A 24,273-nucleotide genomic window follows, 5' to 3' on the forward strand; every position below is an offset into this window, starting at 1 on the left:
CTAACATCACCCTTGAAGGTTTGCAAATCCTCTCACATGCTTTCATTCTTCCCTCTACATTCCTCCCAGAGGAGAGTTTAGCGGTTGGCAAGAGTGTGAGCCCAGCTGGAGACTTGCAGTTGAAGTTAATCACCCTTGTGCTCATAGGCCACCCAACTTCCAGCGGGCTTCTAGCACTTCAGGGCCCTGTCCCTGTGGTCGTCCCCTTCCCCCACAGAGCCTTCCTCCAGACCAGTGGTTCTCAGTCTCTCTGTGTGAGCCCGCACTTTCAAATACAGCACATTGGGATGCTCTGGGCAAAATCATTCAAAGGTATATTTCAAAGAATTGGAAATCTTTCCACAGTTTTCTCAGAGCTCATTTTTTAGTTGGTGCCAGAGCCCCCGTCTTAGGCAGCTCAGGCTGCTGTCACAAAGCAGCGTGGACTCGGTGGCAGATGGACGTCCAGGCGCCAACACGGTGGGGCTCTTAGTGAGAGCTGGCTTCCGGGCCTGCAGACAGCTGCCTTCCCATGACGTCCGTGCACAGTGCTGACAGAGCCAGGGCTCTGGTCTCTCCCTCTCCTCCTAAAGACACGAAGCCCATCACGGAGGCCTCACCCCATAACTTCAGCTAAACCTAATTGCATCCCAAAGGCCCCACCTCCAAATACCATGACACTGGGGGTTAAGGCTTCAACATATGAATTTTGAGGAGACACAATGTAGTCCATAGCAAGCACCATGTCACACTTTAGTAGGATGATTTCCTGTCCAGATCGCACTCTCTTACATACTCATGAGGCAAGGTTCTAGCAAGTTCTAACAAAGTTCTATCTGGTTTTAATGCAGTCTTGCTTGTTTTCTCTTACATGCAGCCAACTGCAGTGAGCTCTACCCTGTGCGGCCCAACCGGCACACTCAACATTCTGTCAGACAGACATGGTTGCCAAAATAGTGTCCTTGGTTGTGGTAAAAATAAACTGTACAAATGGTAGCTGGGGGTGGAGGGGTTGAAGACAGGAACTGGGCAGATGGGAAACAGGTGGGAAAAAGACTTTTCATTCATCATTTTTAATATTTTTTTTTATGTTTGAAACATGTGGGGGTGCCTGGGTGGCTCAGTCAGTTAAGCGTCTGCTTTCAGCTCAGGTCATGATCTTGGGTCCTGGGGTGGAGCCCCGCGTCTGGCTCCCTATTCTCCCTGTTCGGTGGGGAGTCTGCTTCTCCCTCTCCCGCTCCCCTGGCTTGTGCTCTCTCTCACTCTGTCTCCCTCTCTCTCAAATAAATAAATAAAATCTTTAAAAAAAATGTGAAGTGGTTCCTGTTGAAATTTTTATTTTTTTTAATTTTTTTTAATTTTTATTTTATTCTATTTTTTTTTAAAGATTTTATTTATTTATTTGACAGAGAGAGACAGCGAGAGAGAGAACACAAGCAGGGGGAGTGGGAGAGGGAGAAGCAGGCTTCCCGCTGAGCAGGGAGCCCGATGCGGGGCTCAATCCCAGGACCCTGGGTCAAACCCCATTGACCCATGATCATGACCTGAGCCCAAGGCAGACGTTTAACGACTGAGCCGCCCAGGCGCCCCTCCCATTGAAATTTTTTAAATGTAAACTGTAATCTTAAAATGTTAAAAACTAGGAACTTTAACTTGGGGATGACAAGTAGGTGGCGCTGCTGAGAGCCCTGTGTCATTCACCACCCAGAGAGCCAAAGAGATCTTCAGCCTATTCCACGAGGCGTCTTTCTGGGCCTGGGCCTAGAGAACTGTCCCATCTCAGCCCCCTCCACTCCAGACCCCTGACTCCAAATCAGCTCACCCAGACTCCCTTGGTCCTTCTCTCTTTCCTGTCACTAGTCTGTCTAGAGGCCTAAACTCTCAGTCCCCACACTATAACCCAGGGCATGCTGGCCTCTCCTCATCTCCCACCTGGCCCTCTCTGCCTTTATTGTTTCTAGACGTAATTCCAAATAGCTCCCCAGATGTACTCCCCCAGTCTCCTGGGCACCAAAGAAACCTCAGGCCTGGGTTTTAATCTCACCCTGGCAGTGAATTCTCATTAACAGGCACTGACTATTGAAACCCACCTGCCTGCCCTGGAGACCTTCCCATTTTCTGTCACTTATAATAAGGAGCTTGATTTATACTTGAATATACATATATCCAGCTCCCTGCTGAAATTATCTCCCCTGCTCCCAAGGCCCCAGACCCAATGAGTTTGTTTGGCTGCACGGAGTTGGTCTCTTTGTTTGTTCATTTAAATTTAGAGTTGGTTTTCAACGTTTATAAATTTAGACTTATTCACATTAGAAACCATCAGAGTTTCTATGCTGTCCTCTAAAATTTGAGAGATCTGGCAATACTGAGCCCATGGCAAAAATCAGCTGACCCTGGTACAGGAAACAACACACTCATGCCATCATCTGATTTTCAACGGAAGTGCCAAAGCAGTCAGATGGGGAAAGGAAAGTTTTATCAAATGAACCATTGCTAGAATAGTGAGGTAGGGGAAAAATAAGAACCTTGACCCCTACATCATACACAAACATTATTTTGAGATGAATCAGCAGCCTAAAAGTAAAAGCTAAAACTGTAAAGCTTCTAGAAGAAAACATGAATGAATATCTCTATGACTCAGGGGCAAGCAAAAAGTTTCTCAGACAAATCAAAGAATGCAATAACCATTTAAAAATGTCTTTGCTGGGGGCGCCTGGGTGGCTCAGTTGTTGGGTGTCTGCCTTCGGCTCAGGTCATGATCCCAGGGTCCTGGGATTGAGCCCCGCATCAGGCTCTCAGCTCTGCGGGAAGCCTGCTTTTCCCTCTCCCACTCCCCCTGCTTGTGTTCCCCCTCTCTCACTGTGTCTCTCTGTGTCAAATAAATAAATAAAATCTTGAAAAATTAATAAATAAAAATTAAAATGTCTTTGTTAAATTAGATTTCATCAAAATCAAAACTTTCTGCTCATCCAAAAGACACCATTAAGAAAAGGGCTAGACAAACCACCACCTGGGAGAAAACAATTGTGAAACATATATCTGACAAAGGGCTGGCATCCAGGGTATATCAAGAACTCCAACAATAATAAAAATAGTAAAAGATAACTCAAAAAAAAGTGGGTAAAAGATTTGAACAGGCAGGGGGGCGTCTGGATGGTTCAGTCGGTTGAGTGTCTGACTCTCACTTTCAGCTCAGGTCATAACCTCAGGGTCGTGAGATAGAGCCCCATGTCAGGCTCCACACTCAGCACAGAGTCTGCTTGAAATTCTCCCCCTCCGTCTGTCCCTCCCCGTCTCTCAAATAAATAAATAATAAAATCTCTTTAAAAAAAAAAGATTTGAATGGACATTTCACAAAAGAAGATATACAAATGAGCAGTATGTCCATGAAGGATATGAAGGCTGTGGACCAACCAGAAGTCTCACATGTCGTTGGTGGGGATATAAAACGGTAAAACCACTCAGGCAAAAGGTCTGGCAGTTTCTTCTAAAACTAAACATACTCCTACCCTCTAACCCAGCAATTCCACCCCTAGAAATATACCCAGGAGAAATGCAAATATATGCGCACAAAAATATTTATACAAAATATTAATAGCTTTATTCATAAGAGCCAAAAACTAGAAACAGCCCAGCTGTCTGCCCACGGAGATGGCTAAACAAACTGGTCTGTTCCTACAGTGGAATACAGTGGAAGACTTCTCAACAACTAAGAGCAATGAACTACGGATACGCTCAACAACACGGATGAATCTTTAAAACTTCAAGCTGAGGGAAAGTACATTCTGTATGAGTCTACTTTTGTGAAGTTCCAGAACAAGCAAAACTAATCTATGGGAGAAAATAATCCGGCAGGGGCCTTGTTCTCCACCCTTTCTCTTCTCGTTGCTGAGGCCACCGTGTTCTTGTCAGCCTCTGGCCCACAATCCCCCTGAGACGGAGCGCCGTGCCTTCGATTAAGCGGCAGAGTTCTGATGGAGAGAGATTTGAAGTTGATGTTGAAATTGCCAAGCAACCTGTGACTATCGTGACCATGTTGGGAGATTTGGGAATAGATGAGGCAAGCAAAGTGAACAGATGATGTCCCTATTTTGGACCAAGAATTCCTGAAAGCTGACTGAGGAACACTTTGCGAGCTTATTCTGGCTGCGAATTACTTGGAAATCCAAAGTTGGCTTGTTGTTACATGCAAGACGGTTGCCAGTACAATCAAGGGGGAAACTCCTGAGGAGACTCGCAGGAACTTCCATATCCAAAATGACTTTTCCTGACGAAAAGGCAGCCCAGGTACTCAAAGAGAAGCAGTGGTGTGAAAAGTGAAATGTTGTGCCTGACCCTGGAACACTCTAGGGATTGTTCCAAAGACGAGTTGCGCTGCTCTGTTTGTAATTGTTAGTATTAGACCAACAGTAGACAAATGAAGCAGCAAATTAGTGGTGTGGGCAGAATATCGTCCTCCTTGCAGGTGTGGGTTGAGTACAGATTCCAAACACAATGTTCAGTTTCTTCCAGGATGATCAAAAGTCTCTTTTTTTTCTTTGCTACAAATAAACCTGAACAGTGGTTCTCTCTAGAAGGTGGTATTTGGGGCTTTCCCTGTCTTTGTAGAGCGATTTCCTGCCTATTTTATTGTCTAGTTAACTTTAGTGACCTGATAAAAGTTGGCATTGTAAATAAAACAAGGTGCAAAATAGAAAGAAAAGAATCAGAACTGGGGCCCCTGGGTGGTTCAGTCAGTTAAGTGTCTGCCTTCGGCTCAGGTTATGAGCCCAGGGTCCTGGGATCAAGCCCCGCATCGGGCTCCCTGCTCTGCGGGGAGCCTGCTTCTCCCTCTCCCACTCCCCCTGCTTGTGTTCCCTCTCTCGCTGTGTCTCTCTCTGTCAAATAAATAAATAAAAATAAAAAATAAAAAAAAGAAAAAGGAAAGAATCAGAACAGTGGCTACCCCGGTGGGGACAGAAGCAGAGACAAACAGGAGGGACTTGAGGGAATCTTTAGGGATAATGGTAATGTTTTCTATATTGATGGGGGTTGGGATGATACAGGAGCACATATTTGCCAAAACTGAGTGAATATACAAATAGGTAGATCTGTGTGTTTCATTGTCTATAAATTTTACATCAAAGGAAAAACTATAAATACTGATCTCTAGCTAATGCTCTACAACGTGATGTATTTAGAGAGAAGTGCACGGCTGTCTGCAGTTTCCTTTGAAATGCATCAAAAAACCAAAATGGATTAATGGATACAGGGATGGCTAGATGCATAGATACAGGATAAGGCAAGTCAAATGTTAATGGTAGCTTCTAGGTAGTAGGTATACAGGCATGTACAGTGAAGTTCTTTCAACTTTGCTATACTTTCAAAATTTTTTACAATAAAATGGTAGGGAGGGGGGCGTCAGCCGGCACTCGGTCTTGGCACTCTTTCAAGCAGGGTGTACACCCTCCAGTTTGCCACACTCCCTACCCCACCTTATTGCCTCAAGCCCACCCTGCTTCACTCATTTACATTTCCTGCACCCCCTGGTCCAGGGATGTTTTGTCCTAGACACATACCACATATCCTAATGTTTAAGAAATCTCTGGAAGAGGTAGAATAGCATTGTACCAATTCCATCACTTAGCAGTTTTGTGATCTTGGGTAAATTAATTCACCTCTGAGCCTCGATTTTCTCATCTGTAGGATGAAGTGAAATGGTGAACACAAAGTTTCTAGGACACAGCGGGCACCAGATACATGTTGACTGTTATTACACAGTTCAATATACTGACGTTGTAAATGTAAACAGATAGAGGACTGTTTGATTTTCTCAGTAAGAAACTGTAGAGTTTACACGCAGGGGAAAGTATGGGAACACTTTTTGCTGGGAACTGCCCTATGTGCTTTCACTAAATTTCCTTTCACACAGAAAAAGCAAATGCCACCTGTACCTGTGAGCTAAACACAGTCTCTGCAATGGAGAATTCAATGGGGAGCATACATTTGAGCTGCAAGGGTGGCAAAGAAAGCTTTAGGGTAGAAGGAACACTTGAGTTGGGTCTTGCAGGATGGATAGTTTTCCAGGTAGACCTGGGGAAGGAGGGTTGTCCAGGCAGAAAGAACAGCAAAGGCAAAGGCATTGAGCAATGAAAAAGCAATGGGATAGGGAGCCTGGGTGCCTCAGTCAGTTAAGGGTCCGACTCCTGATGTCGGGTCAGGTCGTGATCCTGAGATACAGCCCCACGTCAGGCTCCACACTCAGTGGGGAGTCTGCTTGAGATTCTCTCTCTCTCCCTCTTCCCCTCCCCTAGCTTGCTCTCTCTCTCTCTCAAATAAATAAATAAATCTTAAAGAAAAGAAAAGAAATGGGATCCTCAAATTTGACAAACAGCTTTTACTAGTAGAACCCAGGGAAGGCAGGAGATAAGACTGGAGAGGGAGGTGGTGGCTAAATCATAGCCCATTTGGCTTGTGGCAGGTTTGGGTTTTGTGCTGCAGAGTCAGAGCTACCAGCCCCTTTTAGAAAGCTACTGCTATAGCAGAAGAGAGCTAGATTGACTGCAGAGCACCCTTGAGGCAGGGAAACCAGCTCGGTACCAATGCCGCCCCTGCTCAGCAGAACTCATTGGGATCGTTGTGAAGCATGTGGATTCCAGGGCCCACACCAGACCTATTGAATCAGAGCATAGGAGGAGGGCCTGGGAATCCAGATAATTAACAAGTACCCAGGTTTCTAACAAGCTTAGAAAACAATGAGTCCAGGAGATGGTGTCCACTGTCCTCCGAAAGGAGATTAAGGCCGGAACTGAGGCATTGGGGGAAGATGAGAGGAGGCATATTACAGCCTGATTAATCTTAAATAATGTGGCAAGCGGTTGCATGTGGGGGTGGTGACTTCCAGGCATGACCGTGTAGACCGCTGTACCGTTTACGGAGATAGGGAATGCAGAGGAAGGGTCAAGTTTAGGGAGAGGAGATAATGACTTCTGCTTGACCAGATGAATCACCATCTTGATAGCTGACACTGTCTGGGTGGTGGTGGGAGCTCTGGCCACAAAGGTCACCCAAGGAGAGCTGATGGCGTGAGAAGGGGAAGAGCAATAGCTCCCAAATGCACTCATTTTCTCTTGTGCTTCTCACACAAATCCACAGCTTGAATAGCCCATATCTTCCAACAATGTTAAACAGTAATCAGGACAATAAATTACAGGCATAAGGTTTGAAAATAACAAGCAGAAAAGTAAACATTTCCTGGGTCTCCAAAACCCAGATGCATGACAGAGTCAAGCCGCCTCCTGCCTTTTGACTTAAGCCAGGGACAGAGCTCCTGGGTGACATTGGCAGGCCCCAGAGGAAACTCCATCTCTCATCTGCCCTTGATGCTATTTACAGAATAAACACTTCTCCTGCATGGATGAATCTCCTCAAACTACAGAGATGGCATAAAGAATATACTAGTTGCCAGAAAACCTGGATCAGAATCACATGAGTGTGGGCAAACCTAACCTCTCAGAGCCTCTTTTTGTTCTTGCAGAAAATAAGGACAACAGCAACCGCTCTAAGGAACAAATGAGGAGACACATGTTAAGACCTGTCAAAAACTCTGCTCACAGCTCTAAGGAATCAGAGAAACCCACCCACTCCCACCAGCTCCAGTCGAAGGAGAGTTTATGGAAATGAGACAACAAGCAATCTCGCCAGCTCCCAAGAGCAGGAAATGAAGTACAGTTTGTCACTTAGGCATCGGAGCTGAAAGCCTGACTTGAGTCCTTACCGTGGCTTTCTCTCTGGGGCCATATGGCCTACTGTCTCTTCCTCTCTCTGCCTGGCCACGCATTCCCACATGGCAGACATGGTGCTCATCTAACCCACTCCCTGTTCCTCCTTCCTCACTATAAGGAGCTCAGCTTGATGGAGATGGTCAAAGGCAACTATGCCAGTCTGTTGTCCACGTTCCCAGTCTCCTTTCCACCTAGCAGTGATCCCGTATGTGGTTCTGGCAGATGCTTCAGGAGAAGACTGCTGGGAACTCTAGGAAAGCTCTTGCTTTTCCCAACAAAAGGGAAAGGTGCTGCTGGATGCCACCTCTTCCTTTTTCTTCCTTTTGGTTGTGGGAGCTAGAGCTACAACAGCCATCATGGGACCATGAAGAGAAGGTCAGAAGAATCACAAAGAGGTGGTTCACCCTTGGACAGCGTTGAACCCCTGAACCAACATTAACGGACATTGTGTGTAAGGTAACAACAAAAATACCACTATGTGTTTAAGCTATTATGAGTTTGGTTCTTGTTACTCGAAGTTAAGGCACTCTTGACTGATTGAGGGATTCGACTCTCATCTAATTTGGGATTTCCCAAACTTCAAGCATCCTCAGACCATCCGCAACATTTGCACCATGTCTATTCAAGCGCCATGGTCTTCTTTAAATTGATTAACTTGTATCATAGTAAGTTAAATACCCACTTTAGCCTTGTGGCTCTCATGTGTGAGTCTGATCTTTTTCTAATACCTGTTAAAACAAATATGTAATGATTAAAATTAAACCAGGTTTCCAAGTTGATAAACACATCCACCCACCACAAGGGTGGTACACCCCAACTCCACTGAGAAATTCCTGCATTCAGGAGCCTTCCAGACCTTGCCTGTCCACCCGGCTGTTCATTTGTATCCTTTATAATAAACTGGTAAATGGAAGTAAAAATAATAATAATTTCTTTTATTTTTATTTTTTATTTTTTTAATAACATATGATGTATCATTTGTTTCAGGGGTACAGATCTGTGATTCATCAGTCTTACACAATTCACAATGCTCACCATAGCACATACCCTCCTCAATGTCCATCACCCAGCCACCCGTCCCTCTCATTCCCCTCCACTCCTGCAACCCTCAGTTCAATTTTTAATTTTTAATTAAATTAAATTAAAACTGATTCACCACAGTCCACCCAAATCATCTCATTTTTACCAGTGGAGCACTTCACAAAAGTAAAACCAGCTCTGTCTCTGTCTCTGACATTACTGTTCCAGATTCCCAGGAGGGAAGGCTAGTGATCAGGGTCTTCTCCTGAGCCACATGGCACATAAAGCCATACACACCTCAAGGAATTTAGGGGAGATGGAGATAACAGGCAGGTCTATCACAGTCTTATAAAGGATGAAGAAGAAGAAGACGATGACGAAGAAGAAGAAGGGGGAGGAGGAGGAGGAGGAGGAGGAAGAAGAAGAAGGAGAAAAAGAAAGAAAGAAAGAAAGAAAGAAGGAAAGAAAGAAGGAAGGAAGGAAGGAAGGAAGGAAGGAAGGAAGGAAGGAAGGAAAGAAAGAAAGAAAGAAAGAAAGAAAGAAAGAAAGAAAGAAAGAAAGAAAGAAAGAAAGAAAGAAAGAAAGAAAGAAAGAAAGAAAGAAAGAAAGAAAGAAAAAGAGGAAGAAGTTCTCATTGCAAAATTAGGATTTCCATGTACCTGAGAATAAAAGAATTAGGGAATATCCTAATGGATATTTGTCCTCCGAGACACCACCTTTCACATAATAAACTAATAATACTGGTCAGTCCTTTTCTATGCCTGTACAGAGAAAGCTGCATGGCTGAGGAAGAATTAGGAATACCAGGCTAGCTGGTACTGTTGGTCCAGCGGAAGCAGGAAGCTCCTTCATAAGTTCCTGAAGACTTTGCTATGTCCACCTCTCAACATCGTCAATCTAGCATTCATTCTGTTGTAAAGCAACACTTCAAGACAGTAAAGAAAAGATGGGTTATTCAACACATGATGTTGGGATAGTTGGAAATTTCGTGGGGAAAAAATTATGTTATATTCCCAATTCACTCCACTCACATATACATACACCAAAAATTCAGGTGGATTAAAGATTTAAACATGAAAGAATTAAACCACAACTTATAGTATATTCATACAATAGACTATCATGCAGTAGCTAGAAAAGGCAGAGGTCAATCTATTGGTACTAACAAGGAAATATTTAACTATTGTTCATTGAAAGAGCAGGTATGAATAACATATAGAATAATACTATTTATGTTAAATATGTATGTATATTCATGTATATGAATACATGAATGTAAATGTATTAAAGGATTTTGAAAGGACAAATCTTAATCAGATAACTGATTACTTCTAAGAAAGTGACTAAAATGAAATAAAGAAAAATAAATAAATAAAATAAAACAAAAAAGTGACTAGAATATAATATATTGTTCATCTAATTAAAAAATAAGCAGAAAAGGATAAAATTTTAATGAAAAATTTTAAACTACAAAGTAATAGAGAAAAAATAGAATTTTTTAATAATTTTGATGTGATAATCAGCTTTCTTAGGACTATGTCAATGACATAAAAAAAATAAAACAAAATAAAATAAAATAGGGGGCACCTGGTTGGCTCAGTCAGTAGAGCATGTGACTCCTGATCTCGGGGTCATGAGTTCAATCTCCACGTTGGGCATGGAGCCTACTTAAAAAAAATTTTTTTAAATTAAAAAATAAAATAAAATGACAAGAAAGATTGAGAAATTTGACATGAAAATGTAAAAATCCCTATATCATAAAGCAAACCAATGGCATAACTAAAAGATAAAGAACAAAATGGAAAAAATATTTGCAACATGATAAAGAGTAATATTATTAAACTACGGATTATTTAGAAACAAATAAGAACATTACAAGCCTGATAGAAAATTAGTAAAAGGCATTAAGAAGCACTCCATAAGAGAAGACATGCAAACAGCCACAACTCATGTTCAAGATATTCTACATCACTAACAATTACAGATAAGCAAATTAAAATGAGATGTCATTTTTCACTTAGATTAACAGGATTAAAAAGACTTATAAGCCAGTTGTTAGCAAGAGTGTGGGGAAACAGGCACCCTTAGCTTCTGTTAATGAAAGCTCAAATTGGCAGAGCTTTCTGGAGGGCAATTTAGAGATGGGTATCAAAATTTTAAGTGTGCACATGTGTTTCCCTCTTCTAGAAATTTATTTTAAGAAAATAATGGTGCAGGTGTGCAAAGTGGTATGAACAAGAATGGTCACTGTATTGAAAAATTAGATACAATCTAAATGTTAATCAAAGGGTTTTTGTTAAATAAATGTAGGACACTCAGAAGTGTTATGGAGACCAGAGACCAGGCAGGTGTTACAAAAGATAAGGATGATCTTTACACATTGACACAAAGGATATGATGTGAAAGTGAGAGAAACCGCTCACACAATTCCATATATTGTCTTTTGTTTAATATGTAACCCACTGGCACGGTAGCTGCTCACCATTAACAATGGTTATTTCTGTGGGGTAGAATTTCAAGGGAAATTTTCTATATTATTTAAATTTTTTTTACAAGGAACATGTGTTACATATATGATAACTAAAGTCAATAAGGATTTCATTTCGAACCACTTAAGGAAAAAATACGCTACGTATGCTGTCCTGTAAAGGGTTTGTGCACGTACCCTTCCATTCAACAGTATTATTAGTTTATTATGTGAAAGGTAGTGTCTCGGAGGATGCAAAAGACAATGGACCCTGAGTTCTGGGAACCTCCCTCTCCTTGCTGACAGCAGACCAACACATCACCAGGCCCACCCCACACCTTCCTCCTTCACTCCCGCCATAGTGGAGCTGCTGTCCCTTGGCCATGCCAAAGCCAATCTTGTGCCCTAGAATCCATCTCCCTTCTGCTTTCTTGGAAGTCTCACACTATTAATTATCATCTTCACTTTTTTTTATCTTCAATTTCTCCTTTCTTTAAGCCTACTTGTCAGCAATGAGAACTGTTCAAGCCTCTTCCATACTTACAAAAGGAAAGAAAGAAAGAAAAAGAAAGAAAGAAAGAAAGAAAGAAAGAAAGAAAGAAAGAAAGAAAGAAAGAAAGAAAGAAAGAAAGAAAGAAAGAAAGAAAGAAAGAGAAAGAAAGAAAGAAAGAAAGAAAGAAAGAAAGAAAGAAAGAAAGAAAGAAAGAAAGAAAGAAAGAAAGAAAGAGAAAGAAAGAAAGAAAGAAAGAGAGAAAGAAAGAGAAAGAAAGAAAGCAAGCGGGGTGCCTGGGTAGCTCAGTCCTTAAGCGTCTGCCTTTAGCTCAGGTCATGATCCCAGGGTCCTGGGATCGAGCCCCGCATCAGGCTCCCTGCTCCGCGGGAAACCTGCTTCTCCCTCTCCCACTCCCCCTGCTTGTGTTCCCTCTCGCTGTGTCTCTCTGTTGAATAAATAAATAAAATCTTAAAAAAAAAGAAAGAAAGAGAGAGCAAATAAATTCTAGATAGAATTATTGGGGATGAGGAAGAAGGAAGGGGACAGGAGAGAGAAGGGGAGAGGAAAGAGGGTCCTTGGGCATATTTTCCATTCTTAACATTCTTAAAGAACTATGTTAGCTTGACTATAATAAAAACATGATAGAGAAAGTGGCATAAAAGCAAGACCATGATATAGGCAGAAAAGGTGCTCTCTCTTCCCCTGACCAAGAAAGCCACCCAGTCCCTCACACCCCAGCACCTGCCTTGGGCTGCCCTCTCTTGATGTTAGAACCTAAATGATCTCAATAGTGGATGACTCATCTCCCTCCAGTTATCACTCAATCTCTCCCCGCTATGGCCAGACTTCTAGAAAGAACTGTCTGCTTGCCCTGCCCTTCCTCGCTTCCTGAACATTCCTCAGCCCGTGGAGTTGGCTGCTGAGCCCCACCACTCCACCAAAACCAGTTCTCCCCATGGATACCTCAGTCCTGTCTCAACTTCTCAGCAGCATTCAGCACCACACTCTTGTGTCTATCCTTTCCTGGCAGCCTTTGCCAGTGTTTCCCCTCCAGCCTGACTTTTCAGTTTGGGGGCTCTCAACACTCAGTCCTGAGATCCTTGCTCTCCCTCGATCTTCTTTCCGAGGCAGTTCCATCCAAGGCAGCATGCTAATTACTGTACAAACACCAGTGACCTCTAGGCGATACTGACCTCATCACTATCTCCACTAGGATGTCTCACAGATCTCATTCATTCATTCATTCATTCATTCATTCATTGTCTCAAGCACCTATTATGTGTCATGAGCTACCCTAGGTAATGGATAAAGAGTGAAGAACAGAATAGGCATGGCCCATGCCCTTGAGCAGCTTACCTTGTCCACAACTGAACTCAAGATCTTCCCTCCACAAACATACTCCTCCATGTTCTCTATCTCTGTAAATGGCAATATCACCACCCACCTGCTCAAGCCAGAAATCTGAACTTTATGGCTGACACTTTGCTTTCCCTTCTCCTTCCCGTGGCAGACACACTCTAAGGTGTCATGCTTTTGTATAACTCCTTCCCCTTGAGGCAGAACTTGTGACTTGCTTCTAATCAGTAGAATATGGCCAAGGTGATCGATGTCAGCACCTTGTTTAGGTTGTATTACATTGCAAGGGTGACAGGATGCCAGGCCCAGGATAATGTTATGTAAGACTCCATCCTGCAGGCTGAAGTGAGAGAGACTCCCTTGTTAGCTTTAAAGAAGTAAGCTGTCATATTTGTCAAGGAACTGTGGGGGATCTCCCGACAGCCAGAAAGAAAACCGAGATCTCGGTGCTACAAATTGCAAGGAGATGAATTCTGCCAAGCACCTGAGGGAGTTTGGAAATGAATCTTTTCCCAGCTGATCCTCTGGTGAGACCACAGCCCCAGTCAGCACCTAACTGAAGTCTGGTAAAGGCCTGAGGAGAGGACCCAGTCCTCTGTGCCTGGACTCCTGACATGAGGAAACCATGAGACAATAAATGAGCGTTGCTGAGTTGCTAAGTTTGTGGTGATCTGCTGCTCAACATGGAAAATGAACGCAGCATCTCTCCAATCCACACCAGAACTTTTGGATTTCTTCACTGAAATAATTCTCAAAAACATTCAATTCTCTCCGTCTCCACAACTCCACCCAGAGCAAACTGTCCTCATCTCCTAGCAAATGAAGAGAATAGTCTCCTGATCTCCCCTGTCACTTTGGCCTCTCCTCTCAGAACTGGGCCAAGGCATGAGAGCATCCCCGGTGAGCAAATAACTTGGCATTCCTTCAGCTCAGCATCTATTCAGCAGACATGGGGAGAAATTGTCTATTAATAAAAGCGGTATGCCTCTCAACTTATGCCAAAATGGGAAGTTGATACGTGTGATTTTCCAAAGCAGATAACTTTTGGGGAGGCACATTAAACCACATAAAATTTAAATAAAATACATCACTAATTTCCTGCAAATAGCACAACCCATTACATTATTCATATTCAGACTCTCAGCTGACTGTACATAATGACAGTTCTTGGCTGACTCATCTCAGGTTTGGAGGTACAGCTTGAATGTGTCTGCCACGAGTCTCTAATTTTGAAAAACAATTCATCTGTTTTTCCTTTTGTTCCTTGGGCTTTCATGTCATGTCCAAGTATCCATTGTCAAATCCAAGGTGATGAAGATGTTGCCCCCATATTTTCTTCTAACAGTTTTATAGTTTGGGCATTTATACTTAGGTTGTTGATCCATATTGAATTAACTTTAGTATCCGGAATGAGGTAAGGGTACAACCTCATTCTTTTGCATGCGGTTAACCAATTGTTCTAGCACAGTTTGTTTAAAGAGAGACTCTCCTTCCCCCCAGTGAATGGTCTCAAAATGCTCTTGTCAAAATCAACTGGCCATAAATGTTGGGTTTATTGCCTGGACTCTCAATTCTATTTCACTGGTCTACATATGTCTGTCTTGATGCCAGTACCACACTGGTTTTATTGCTGTAGTTTTGTAGTAAGTTTTGAAATCAAGAAGTCTGAGTCCCCTGATTTTGCTTTTCTTTTTTAAATGTTGTTTTTGTTGTCTGGGGCCCCTTGCAGTTCCCTATAAACTTGAAGATTGACTTTTCCATTTCTGCAAAAAAAAAAAAAAAAAGTAGCCACTAGAATTGTGAGAGGGAGTGCATTGAACCTGTAGATTGCTTTGGGGAATATTGCCATCTTAACAATATTCAGTCTTCCAATTCATGACCATAGAATCTTTCCATCGATTTAAGTCTTCTTCAATTTCTTTTAGCAATGTTTTGTACTTTTTAGTGTCCGAGTCTTTCATCTCCTTGGTTATACTTATTCTTAGATAATTTTATTATTTTAGAAGCTATTGTAAATGGAGTTGTTTTCTTTGTTTCCTTTTTATATTGTTCATTGCTGGTGTATAGAAACACAACTGATTTTTGCGAATTGATTTTGTACCCTAAAACTCTGCCGAATTCATTTATTAGCTCTAGCATTTCATGTGTGTGTGTGTGTGTGTGTGTGTGTGTATTCTATAGGATTTTCTTTACATAGATTCACATTGTGCATATAAAGATAGTTTAATTCTTGATTTCTAATTTCAATGCCTTTTATTTATTTCTATTGTCTGACTGCCATGGCTATTGCTTCCAGTACAATGTTGAATTGCAATGGTGAAAGTGGACATCTTTGTCTTGTTCCCAGTCTAAGGCAGAAAGCTTTCAATCTTTCACCATCAAGGATATTATTAGTTGTGGGGTTTTTTCATAAATGTCCATGACCGTGTTAAGGAAACTCCCTTCTATTCTTAGTTTTCTGAGTACTTTTGTCAGGAAAGGGTGCTGAATTTTGTCCAATGCCTTTTTTGCATCTATTGGGATGTGCTTTTTTATTTTCCTTCATTTTGTTAATGTGATTATTACATTGATTGATCTTATGTTGAACCGTTGCTGTATTTCTGGGATAAATCTCACTGGGTCATGGTATATAATCCTTTCAGTGTGCCGTTGGATTTGGTTGGCTAGTATTTTGTTGAGGATCTTTGTATCTATATTCATAGAAGGTATCACTCTACAGTTTGCATTTCTTATGGCATCTTGGTCTGGGTTTGGTATTAGGGAAATGGGGATTTCAAAGAATGTGTAGGAAGTTTTCCTTCCTCTTCTGTTTCTTGGAAGAGTTTGAGTAGGATTGGTATTAATTCTTTAAATTCTTCTTTTAAAAGACATTTCTTTCAGAGAGGTGAGTGGGGATGGGTGAAATAGATAAAGGGAATTAAGAGGTACAAACTTCCAGTTACAAAATAAATAAGTCACAGAGATGACAAAGTCCAGCATAAGGAATATAGTCACTAAGATGGTAATAACGTTGTTTGGTGACAGATGGTGGTTACACTTACCATGGTGAGCACTGAGTAATTGTTGAATCATTATATTGTACACTTGAAACTAATAATAACACTGTATGTAAATTACACCTCAATTTATAAATAAATAAATAAATAAATAAATAAATACCTTTTCTTTCTTGGGAAGTATTCTGTTTTGTTTTATTTTTTGTTTTGTTTTGTTTTGTTTTAAGTAGCCTCCATGCTAGACTTCACAGCTCAGGACCTGAGCTGAGATCAAGAGTCATATGCTTAACCAACTGAGCCACTCAGGCACCCCAGGAGGTTTTTTTTTTACTAATTCATCTTTACTTGTTATAGGTCTATTGATATTTTCTACTGGTTCTTGAGTAAGTTTTAGTAATTTGTGTATCTCTAAGAATTTGTTCGTTCCATCTACATTATTTAATTTGTTGGCATATACTTATTCACAATAATCTCCCAAATCCTTTTATTTTCTGTATGGTCCCCATTTTCATTTCTGGTTTTAGTAATCTGCATCTTCTCTCTTTTTTTTTCTTAGTTAAGCTAAAAGGTTTTTCAATTTTATTATCTTTTCAAAGAAAAGAATTTTTCTTTTGGTTTCATTGTTTTTCTTTATTGCCTTTCTATTCTCTATCTATGCTTCAATCTTTTCTTTTTTAAAGACTTATTTCTTTACTTTAGAGAGAGTGAGGAGGGGAGGAGCACTGGAGAGGTCTCACGCAGACTCCACACTGAGCACAGAGCCCAATGCAGGGCTCCATCCCACCACCTGAGATCATGACCTGAGCCGAAACCAAGAGCCAGACACCCAACTGACTGCACCACCCAGGTGCCCCGATGCTCCCATCTTTATCATTTCCTTCCTTTTGCCAGCTTTAAGATTGGTTTGCTCTTCTTTTTCTAGTTCCTTAAGGTGTAAAGTTAGGGTGTTGATTTGAGATCTCTCTTCTTTTTTAATGTAGGCACCTACAATTATAAATTTCCCTCTGAGCACTGCTTTCACTACATTCCATCCATTTAGATATATTGTTTTTGTTTTTTTGCATCTCAAAATATTTTCTAATTTCCCTAGTGATTTCTTCTTTGATGTATTGGTTGTTAAAGAGCGTGTTGTTCAATTTCTGTTCATTTGTGAATTTTCCAGTTTTCCATCTGTTACTGATTTCTAGCTTCATTCTCTAGTGATTAGAGAAAATATTTTGTATGATTTTGATCTTTTAAAATGTATTAAGATTTTTCTATGGCCTAATACATGCTCTATCCTGGAGAACGTGCTATGTACAGTTGAGAAGAATGTATATTCTCCTGTTGTAGAGTGGGGTGTTCTGTATATGTGTGTCAAATTTAGTTGGTTTATAGTGTTCCTCAAGTCTTCTATTTCCCTATTGATCTGTTTAGATGTTCAATCCATTATTCAAAGTGGGATACTGAAGTCCAACTCTAACTATTATTATAGACAGTCTAATTCTTCAATTCTGTCAATATTTCCTTTGGCTATTTCGGGGGGTCTGTTGTTGGGTGTATATATGTTTATAATTGTTATATCTTCTTTATGAATTGACCCTTTTATCTATATATAATGTCCTTCTTTGTCTCTTGTAACAACTTTTTTTTTTTTTTTTAGCTCACACAAAGCCAATTTATTAACAGAAAACAGTAATTTGAGGAATCCTGTTCACAGACGGCGACCACGGCGACCCCCCTTCCTGCGGGTGCTATCGGAGGGGATGGGGGTGACATCCTCAATCCGCCCGATCTTCATTCCTGAGCGGGCAAGGGCTCTGAGGGCTGACTGGGCCCCAGGTCCAGGGGTCTTGGTTCTATTTCCTCCTGTGGCTCGTAGTTTGATGTGGAGGGCAGTGATGCCCAGTTCCTTGCACCTCTGGGCTACATCCTGGGCAGCCAACATGGCAGCATAGGGAGAAGACTCATCTCGGTCAGCCTTCACCTTCATTCCACCAGTCACGCGACAGATGGTTTCCTTGCCAGAAAGATCGGTGACATGGACAAAAGTGTCATTGAAGGATGCAAAGATGTGGCAGACACCAAACACATTCTCTCCTTCAGCTACCTGAGGTCCAAGGCTGATGACCTGTTCTTCCTTCTTTTCCTTCCCCTTGCGAGGTGCCATTTCTGCGTGTCTTCTCCAGACTCCACTACCGGACTCTTGTAACAACTTTTAACTTAAAATCTACTTTTCTGATACTTGTACAACCACCCCAGCTCTCTTTTGATTAGTATTAACATGGAATATCTTTTTCTATCCTTTCACTTTCAGGCTATTTGTGTCTTTGGATCTAAAACAAGTCTCTTATAAGCAACATATGGTTAGATCATGTTTTTTAATTCATTTTGCCAATCTCTGTCTTTTAATAAAGTGGATTTACTCTATTTACATTTTTCTATTATTTTATTATGTTATGTTAATCACCATACATCATTAGTTTTTGATGTAGTGTTCCATGATTCATTGTTTGCATATAACACCCAGCGCTCCATTCAGTACATGCCCTCTTTAACATCCATCACCAGGCTAACCCATTCCCTCACCCCTCTCCCCTCTAGAACCCTCAGTTTGTTTCTCAGAGTCCATAGTCTCTCATGGTTCTTCTCCTCCTCCGATTCCCCCCCGCTTCATTTCTCCCTTCCTACTATCTTCTTTTTTTTAACATATAATGTATTATTTGTTTCAGAGGTACAGGTCTGTGACTCAATGGTCTTACACAATTCACAGCTCTCACCATAGCACATACCCTCCCCAATGTCTATCACCCAGCCACCTCATCCCTCCCACCCCCCACCACTCCAACAACCCTCAGTTTGTTTCCTGAGATTAAGAATTCCTCATATCAGTGAGATCATATGATACGTGTCTTTCTCTGATTGACTTATTTTGCTCAGCATTATACCCTCCAGTTCCATCCACATCTTTGCAAATGGCAAGATTTCATTCCTTTTGATGGCTGCATAATTCCATTGTGTAAATATACCACATCTTCTTTATCCATTCATCTGCCGATGGACATCTTGGTTCTTTCCATAGTTTGGCTATTGTGGACATTTCTGCTATAAACATCAGGATGGATGTACCCCTTCGGATACCTACATTTGTATATTTGGGGTAAATACCCAATAGTGCAATTGCTAGGTCATAGGGCAGCTCTATTTTCAACTTTTTGAGGAACCTCCATATTGTTTTCCAGAGTGGCTGCACCAGCTTGCATTCCCACCAACAGTGTAGGAGGGTTCCCCTTTCTCTGCATCCCTGCCAAAATCTGTCGTTTCCTGACTTGTTAATTTTAGCCATTCTCACTGGCATGAGGTGGTATCTCATTGAGGTTTTGATTTGGATTTCCCTGATGCCAAGCGATGTTGAGCACTTTTTCATGTGTTTGTTGGCCATTTGGATGTCTTCTTTGGAAAAATGTCTGTTCATGTCTTCTGCCCATTTCTTGATTGGATCATTTGTTTTTGGGTGTTGAAGTTGATAAGTTCTTTATAAATTTTGGATACTAGCCCTTTATCTGATATGTCATTTGCAAATATCTTCTCCCATTCTGTTGGTTGTCCTTTGGTTTTGTTGACTGTTTCCTTTGCTGTGCAAAAGCTTTTTATCTTGATGAAGTCCCAGTAGTTCATTTTTGCCCTTGCTTCCCTTGCCTTTGGCGATGTTTCTTCTTCTAGGAAGAAGTTGCTGCGGCTATGGTAGAAGAGGTTGCTGCCTGTGTTGTCCTTTAGGATTTAGATGGACTCCTGTCTCACATTTAGGTCTTTCAACCATTTTGAGTCTATTTTTGTGTATGGTGCAAGGAAATGGTCCAGTTTCATTCTTCTGCATGTGGCTCTCCTATTTTCCCAACCCCATTTGTTGAAGGGACTGTCTTTTTTCCATTGGACATTGTTTCCTGCTTTGTCGAAGATTAGTTGACCATAGAGTTGAGGGTCCATTTCTGGGCTCTATATTCTGTTCCATTAATCTATGTGTCTGTTTTTGTGCCAGTACCATACTGTCCTGATGATTACAGCTTTGTAATAGAGCTTGAAGTCCGGAATTATGATGCCGCCAGCTTTGCTTTTCTTTTTCAACATTCCTCTGGCTATTCGGGTCTTTTCTGGCTCCATACAAATTTTAAGATTATTTGTTCCATTTCTTTGAAAAAAGTGGATGGTATCTTGATAGGGATTGCATTACATGTGTAGATTGCTCTAGGCAGCATTGACATCTTCACAATATTTGTTCTTCCAATCCATGAGCATGGAATGTTTTTCCATTTCTTTGTGTCTTCCTCAATTTCTTTCATGAGTATTTTACAGTTTTCTGAGTACAGATTCTTTGCCTCTTTGGTTAGATTTGTTCCTAGGTATCTTATGGTTTGGGGTGCAATTGTAAATGCGATTGACTCCTTAATTTCTCTTTCTTCTGTCTTGTTGTTGGTGTATAGGAATGCCACTGATTTCTGTGCATTGATTTTATATCCTGCCACTTTGCTGAATTCCTGTATGAGTTCTAGCAGTTTTGGTGTGGAGTCTTTTGGGTTTTCCACATAAAGTATCATATCATCTGCAAAGAATGAGAATTTGACTTCTTCTTTGCCAATTCAGATGCCTTTTATTTCTTTTTGTTGTCTGATTGCTATGGCTAGGACTTCTAATACTATGTTGAATAGCAGTGGTGATAGTGGACATCCCTGCCGTGTTGCAGACCTTAGGGGAAAAGCTTTCAGTTTTTCCCCATTGAGAATGATATTTGCTGTAGGTTTTTCAGAGATGGCTTTTATGACATTGAGGTATGTACCCTCTATCCCTATACTTTGAAGAGTTTTGATCAAGAAAGGATGCTGTACTTTGTCAAATGCTTTTTCTGCATCTATTGAAAGGATCATATGGTTCTTGTTCTTTCTCTTATTAATGTATTGTATTACATTGATTGATTTGCTGATGTTGAACCAAACTTGCAGCCCAGGAATAAATCCCACTTGGTTGTGGTGAATAATCCTTTTAATGTACTGTTGGATCCTATTAGCTAGTATTTTGGTAAGAATTTTTGCATCCATGTTCATCAAGGATATTGGTCTGTAATTTCTCCTTTTTCATGGGGTCTTTGTCTGGTTTTGGGATCAAGGTAATGGTGGCCTCATAAAACAAGTTTGGGAGTTTTCCTTCCATTTCTATTTTTTGGAACAGTTTCAGAAGAAAAGATATTAATTCTTCTTTAAATGTTCGGTAGAATTCCCCTGGGAAGCCATCTGGCCCTGGGCTTTTGTTTTTTGGGAGATTTTTGATTACTGCTCCAATTTCCTTAGTGGTTATAGGTCTGTTCAGGTTTTCTATTTCTTCCTGGTTCAGTTTGGTAGTTGATACATCTCTAGGAATGCATCCATTTCTTCCAGATTATCTAATTTGGTGGCATATAGTTGCTCATAATATGGTCTTATAATTGTTTGTATTTCTTTGGTGTTGGTTGTGATCTCTCCTCTTTCATTCATGATTTTATTTATTTGGGTCATTTCTCTTTTCTTTTTGATAAATCTCACCAGGGGTTTATCAGTCTTGTTAATTCTTTCAAAGAACAAGTTCCTAGTCTCACTGATCTGTTCTACTCTTCTTTTGGTTTCTATTTCATTGATTTCTCCTCTGATCTTTATTATTTCTGTTCTTCTGCTGGGTTTAGGCTTTATTTGCTCTTCCAAAATTTTAAAGAAAGAACAACTTATATATATATATACCAAAAATAAGGTTAATTACTATGAAGGGATAGAATATGACTCTAAAAATGAAAAATGAAAAATATTTTTTAAAAAAGGCATTGGTAAGATGTTGGTTGAAAAAGGGAAAAAGAAAAATTCAAAAAAAAAAAGAAATAAAATACAGTTTTAAAAAATTAACTTTGAAAGACTAAAGATCATGGTAAAAAAGCCATGAATTCTATGTGCAGTATTCCCCTAGCTCTGGAGTTCTGCCGTTCTCATTGATCGGTAAATTTGGTCTTGGCTGGCGGTTCTTGCTGATCTTCTGGGGGCGGGGCCTGTTGCCATGGTTCCCAAAGGTCTTTGCCAGAGGCGGAATTGCCCCGCCCTTGCCGGGGGCTGGGCTAAGTAATCCACTCAGGTTTGCTCTCTGGAGCTTTTGTTCCCTGCAAGCTTTCTGTACAGCTTTGGAGGAGGAGAGTGAAAATGGCGGCCTCTCAATCTCCACCCCGGAGGAGCTGAGAAATCGGGCCCCACTCCTCAATGCACCCCCAGAGAAAAGCAGTCAGTCACTCCCGTCTCCCCTGTCTCCAGCCACTCTCTGTGCTCACCCGGCCTGTGACCAAGCGTTTCTATCTCTGGCACCCAACTTGGTGTGGAGTCTCCAAACCCAGCAGATCCCTGCAGTGCGCTCCTGCGCAGCTCCTCCCAGGGGAGGAAGGGGAGTCTCCCCAGATCTGCCGCTTGTTGGGTCCCTGCTGGAGGAGCAGTGGCCCGACTGTGCCATGGATCACGGCTTATGGCAACCCCAAGCTGAGAGCCCGCGCCTCGGCTCCGTCTCTGCAGCCGGCTTCCCTGCTCCGATACCTGGGAGCTCTGCCGCACTCAGGCACCCCTGGTCTTTCTGTGACCCTGAGGGTCCTGAGACCTCACTGTCCCGCGAGGGTTCCACCCCCCGCTTAGCCACTGGAGCGACGTCCCTCAGCGGAGCCAACTTCTAAAAGTTCCGATTTTGTGCTCCGTGGCTCTATCACTTGCCAGAAGCGGCCGAAGGAGATCCCCCTCCCCCACCATCTATCCTCCCGAATATCGCCTCAGATTCACTTCTCCGCACGTCCTACCTTCCAGAGAGTGGTCGCTTTTCTGTTCAGAGAGTTGTTGCTATTCTTTTCTTCAATCTCCTGTGGAGTTCGTAGGTGTTCAGAATGGTTTGATCCTTATCCAGCTGAATTCCTGGGACCCGATGAAATTTAGGTCTCCTACTCCTCCACCATCTTGCTCCTCCCCCTGCTCTATTTACATTTTAAATGATTACTGATAATGAAGGACTTACTTCTACTATGTGCTATTTGTTTCCTCTGCATCTTATATCTTTTTTGCTCTTTATTTCCTCCAACACTGCCTACTTTCATTTGATTTTTCTAGTGTATAATTTTGATTCCTTCTTCATTTCCTTTTCCATACATTTTTTCCATAATTATCTTGGTGATTACCATGGAGATTACAACTGACATCCCAAATTTATTTTTTTTAAGATTTATTTACTTATTTGAGAGACAGGGGGAGGGGCAGAGGAAGAGGGAGAGAAAATCCCGAGCAGACTCTGCGCTGAGTGCAGAGCCCGACATGGGGCTCAATCCCACTACCATGAGATCACGACCTGAGCCAAAACTAAGAGTTGGCCACTTACCCCACAGCACTGCCCAGGCGCCCCCTAAATTTATTTTGAAAATCTAGTTTGAGGGGCCCCTGGGGGGCTCAGTCAGTTAAGCACCCAACTCTTGATTTCGACTCAGATCATGATATCAGGGTCCAGAGATCAAGTCCCATGGCGGGCTCCATGCTGGGCTTGGATCCTGCTTAAGATTCTCTCTCTCCCTCTCCGTCTTTCTTTAAAAAAAAAAATTAATTAATTAATAAAAATCTAGCTTGAATTGATATTGACTTACTTCAATAGCGTACATTTACTCCGCTTCTATCCAGCTCCATCTCTTTATTTTGTCATTGTCACAAGTGACATCTTTATACATTGTGTGCCTGTTAACATATATTAAAAATTATTATTTTCTGCATTTGGCTTTTAAATCATATAGGAAATAAAAAGAGGAGTTACATTCAAAATACAGTAATACTAGCTTTTATGTTTATGTGGTTAGCTTACCAATAATCTTTTTTTTTAAGATTTTATTTATTTATTCATGAAAGACATAGAGAGAGAGAGGCAGAGGGAGAAGCAGGCTCCCAAGGAGCAGGGAGCCTGATGCAGGACTCGATCCCAGGACCCTGGGCTCATGACCTGAGCGGAAGGCAGATGCTTAACCATCTGAGCCACCCAGGCGCCCACCTTTACCAATAATCTTTATTTCTTCATAATACTTCAAGTTACCATCTAGGGTCCTTTTGTTTCAGCCTGAAGAGCTCTTGTTAGCATTTCTTCATGGAAGGTCTACTAGCAATTCCATTAATTTTTGTTTATCTGGGAATGTCTTAATTT

At 41.5% G+C, this 24,273-nt stretch overlaps 1 protein-coding gene and 1 pseudogene across 1 annotated transcript; one reads left to right on the forward strand and one right to left on the reverse strand.

Moving 5' to 3' along the window:
- The first annotated feature begins 3,359 nt into the window (after window positions 1-3,359).
- On the forward strand, window positions 3,360-4,299 carry LOC113920299 (annotated as a pseudogene).
- Window positions 4,300-17,698: 13,399 nt separating this feature from the next.
- LOC118356831 (40S ribosomal protein S14) lies at window positions 17,699-18,250 on the reverse strand. Its single transcript, XM_035726744.1, has one exon. It carries the CDS (start codon window positions 18,221-18,223, stop codon window positions 17,768-17,770), a length of 456 nt encoding a protein of 151 aa, XP_035582637.1. The 5' UTR covers window positions 18,224-18,250; the 3' UTR covers window positions 17,699-17,767.
- Between the last annotated feature and the right edge of the window lie 6,023 nt (window positions 18,251-24,273).

The sequence above is a fragment of the Zalophus californianus genome, chromosome 3 (genome assembly GCF_009762305.2).
Source record: "Zalophus californianus isolate mZalCal1 chromosome 3, mZalCal1.pri.v2, whole genome shotgun sequence".
NCBI lineage: Eukaryota > Metazoa > Chordata > Mammalia > Carnivora > Otariidae > Zalophus > Zalophus californianus.

Coding starts and splice junctions, on each gene's coding strand:
- LOC118356831 (XM_035726744.1), bottom strand. CDS start 18,223: ATGGCACCTCGCAAGGGGAAGGAAAAGAAGGAAGAACAGGTCATCAGC.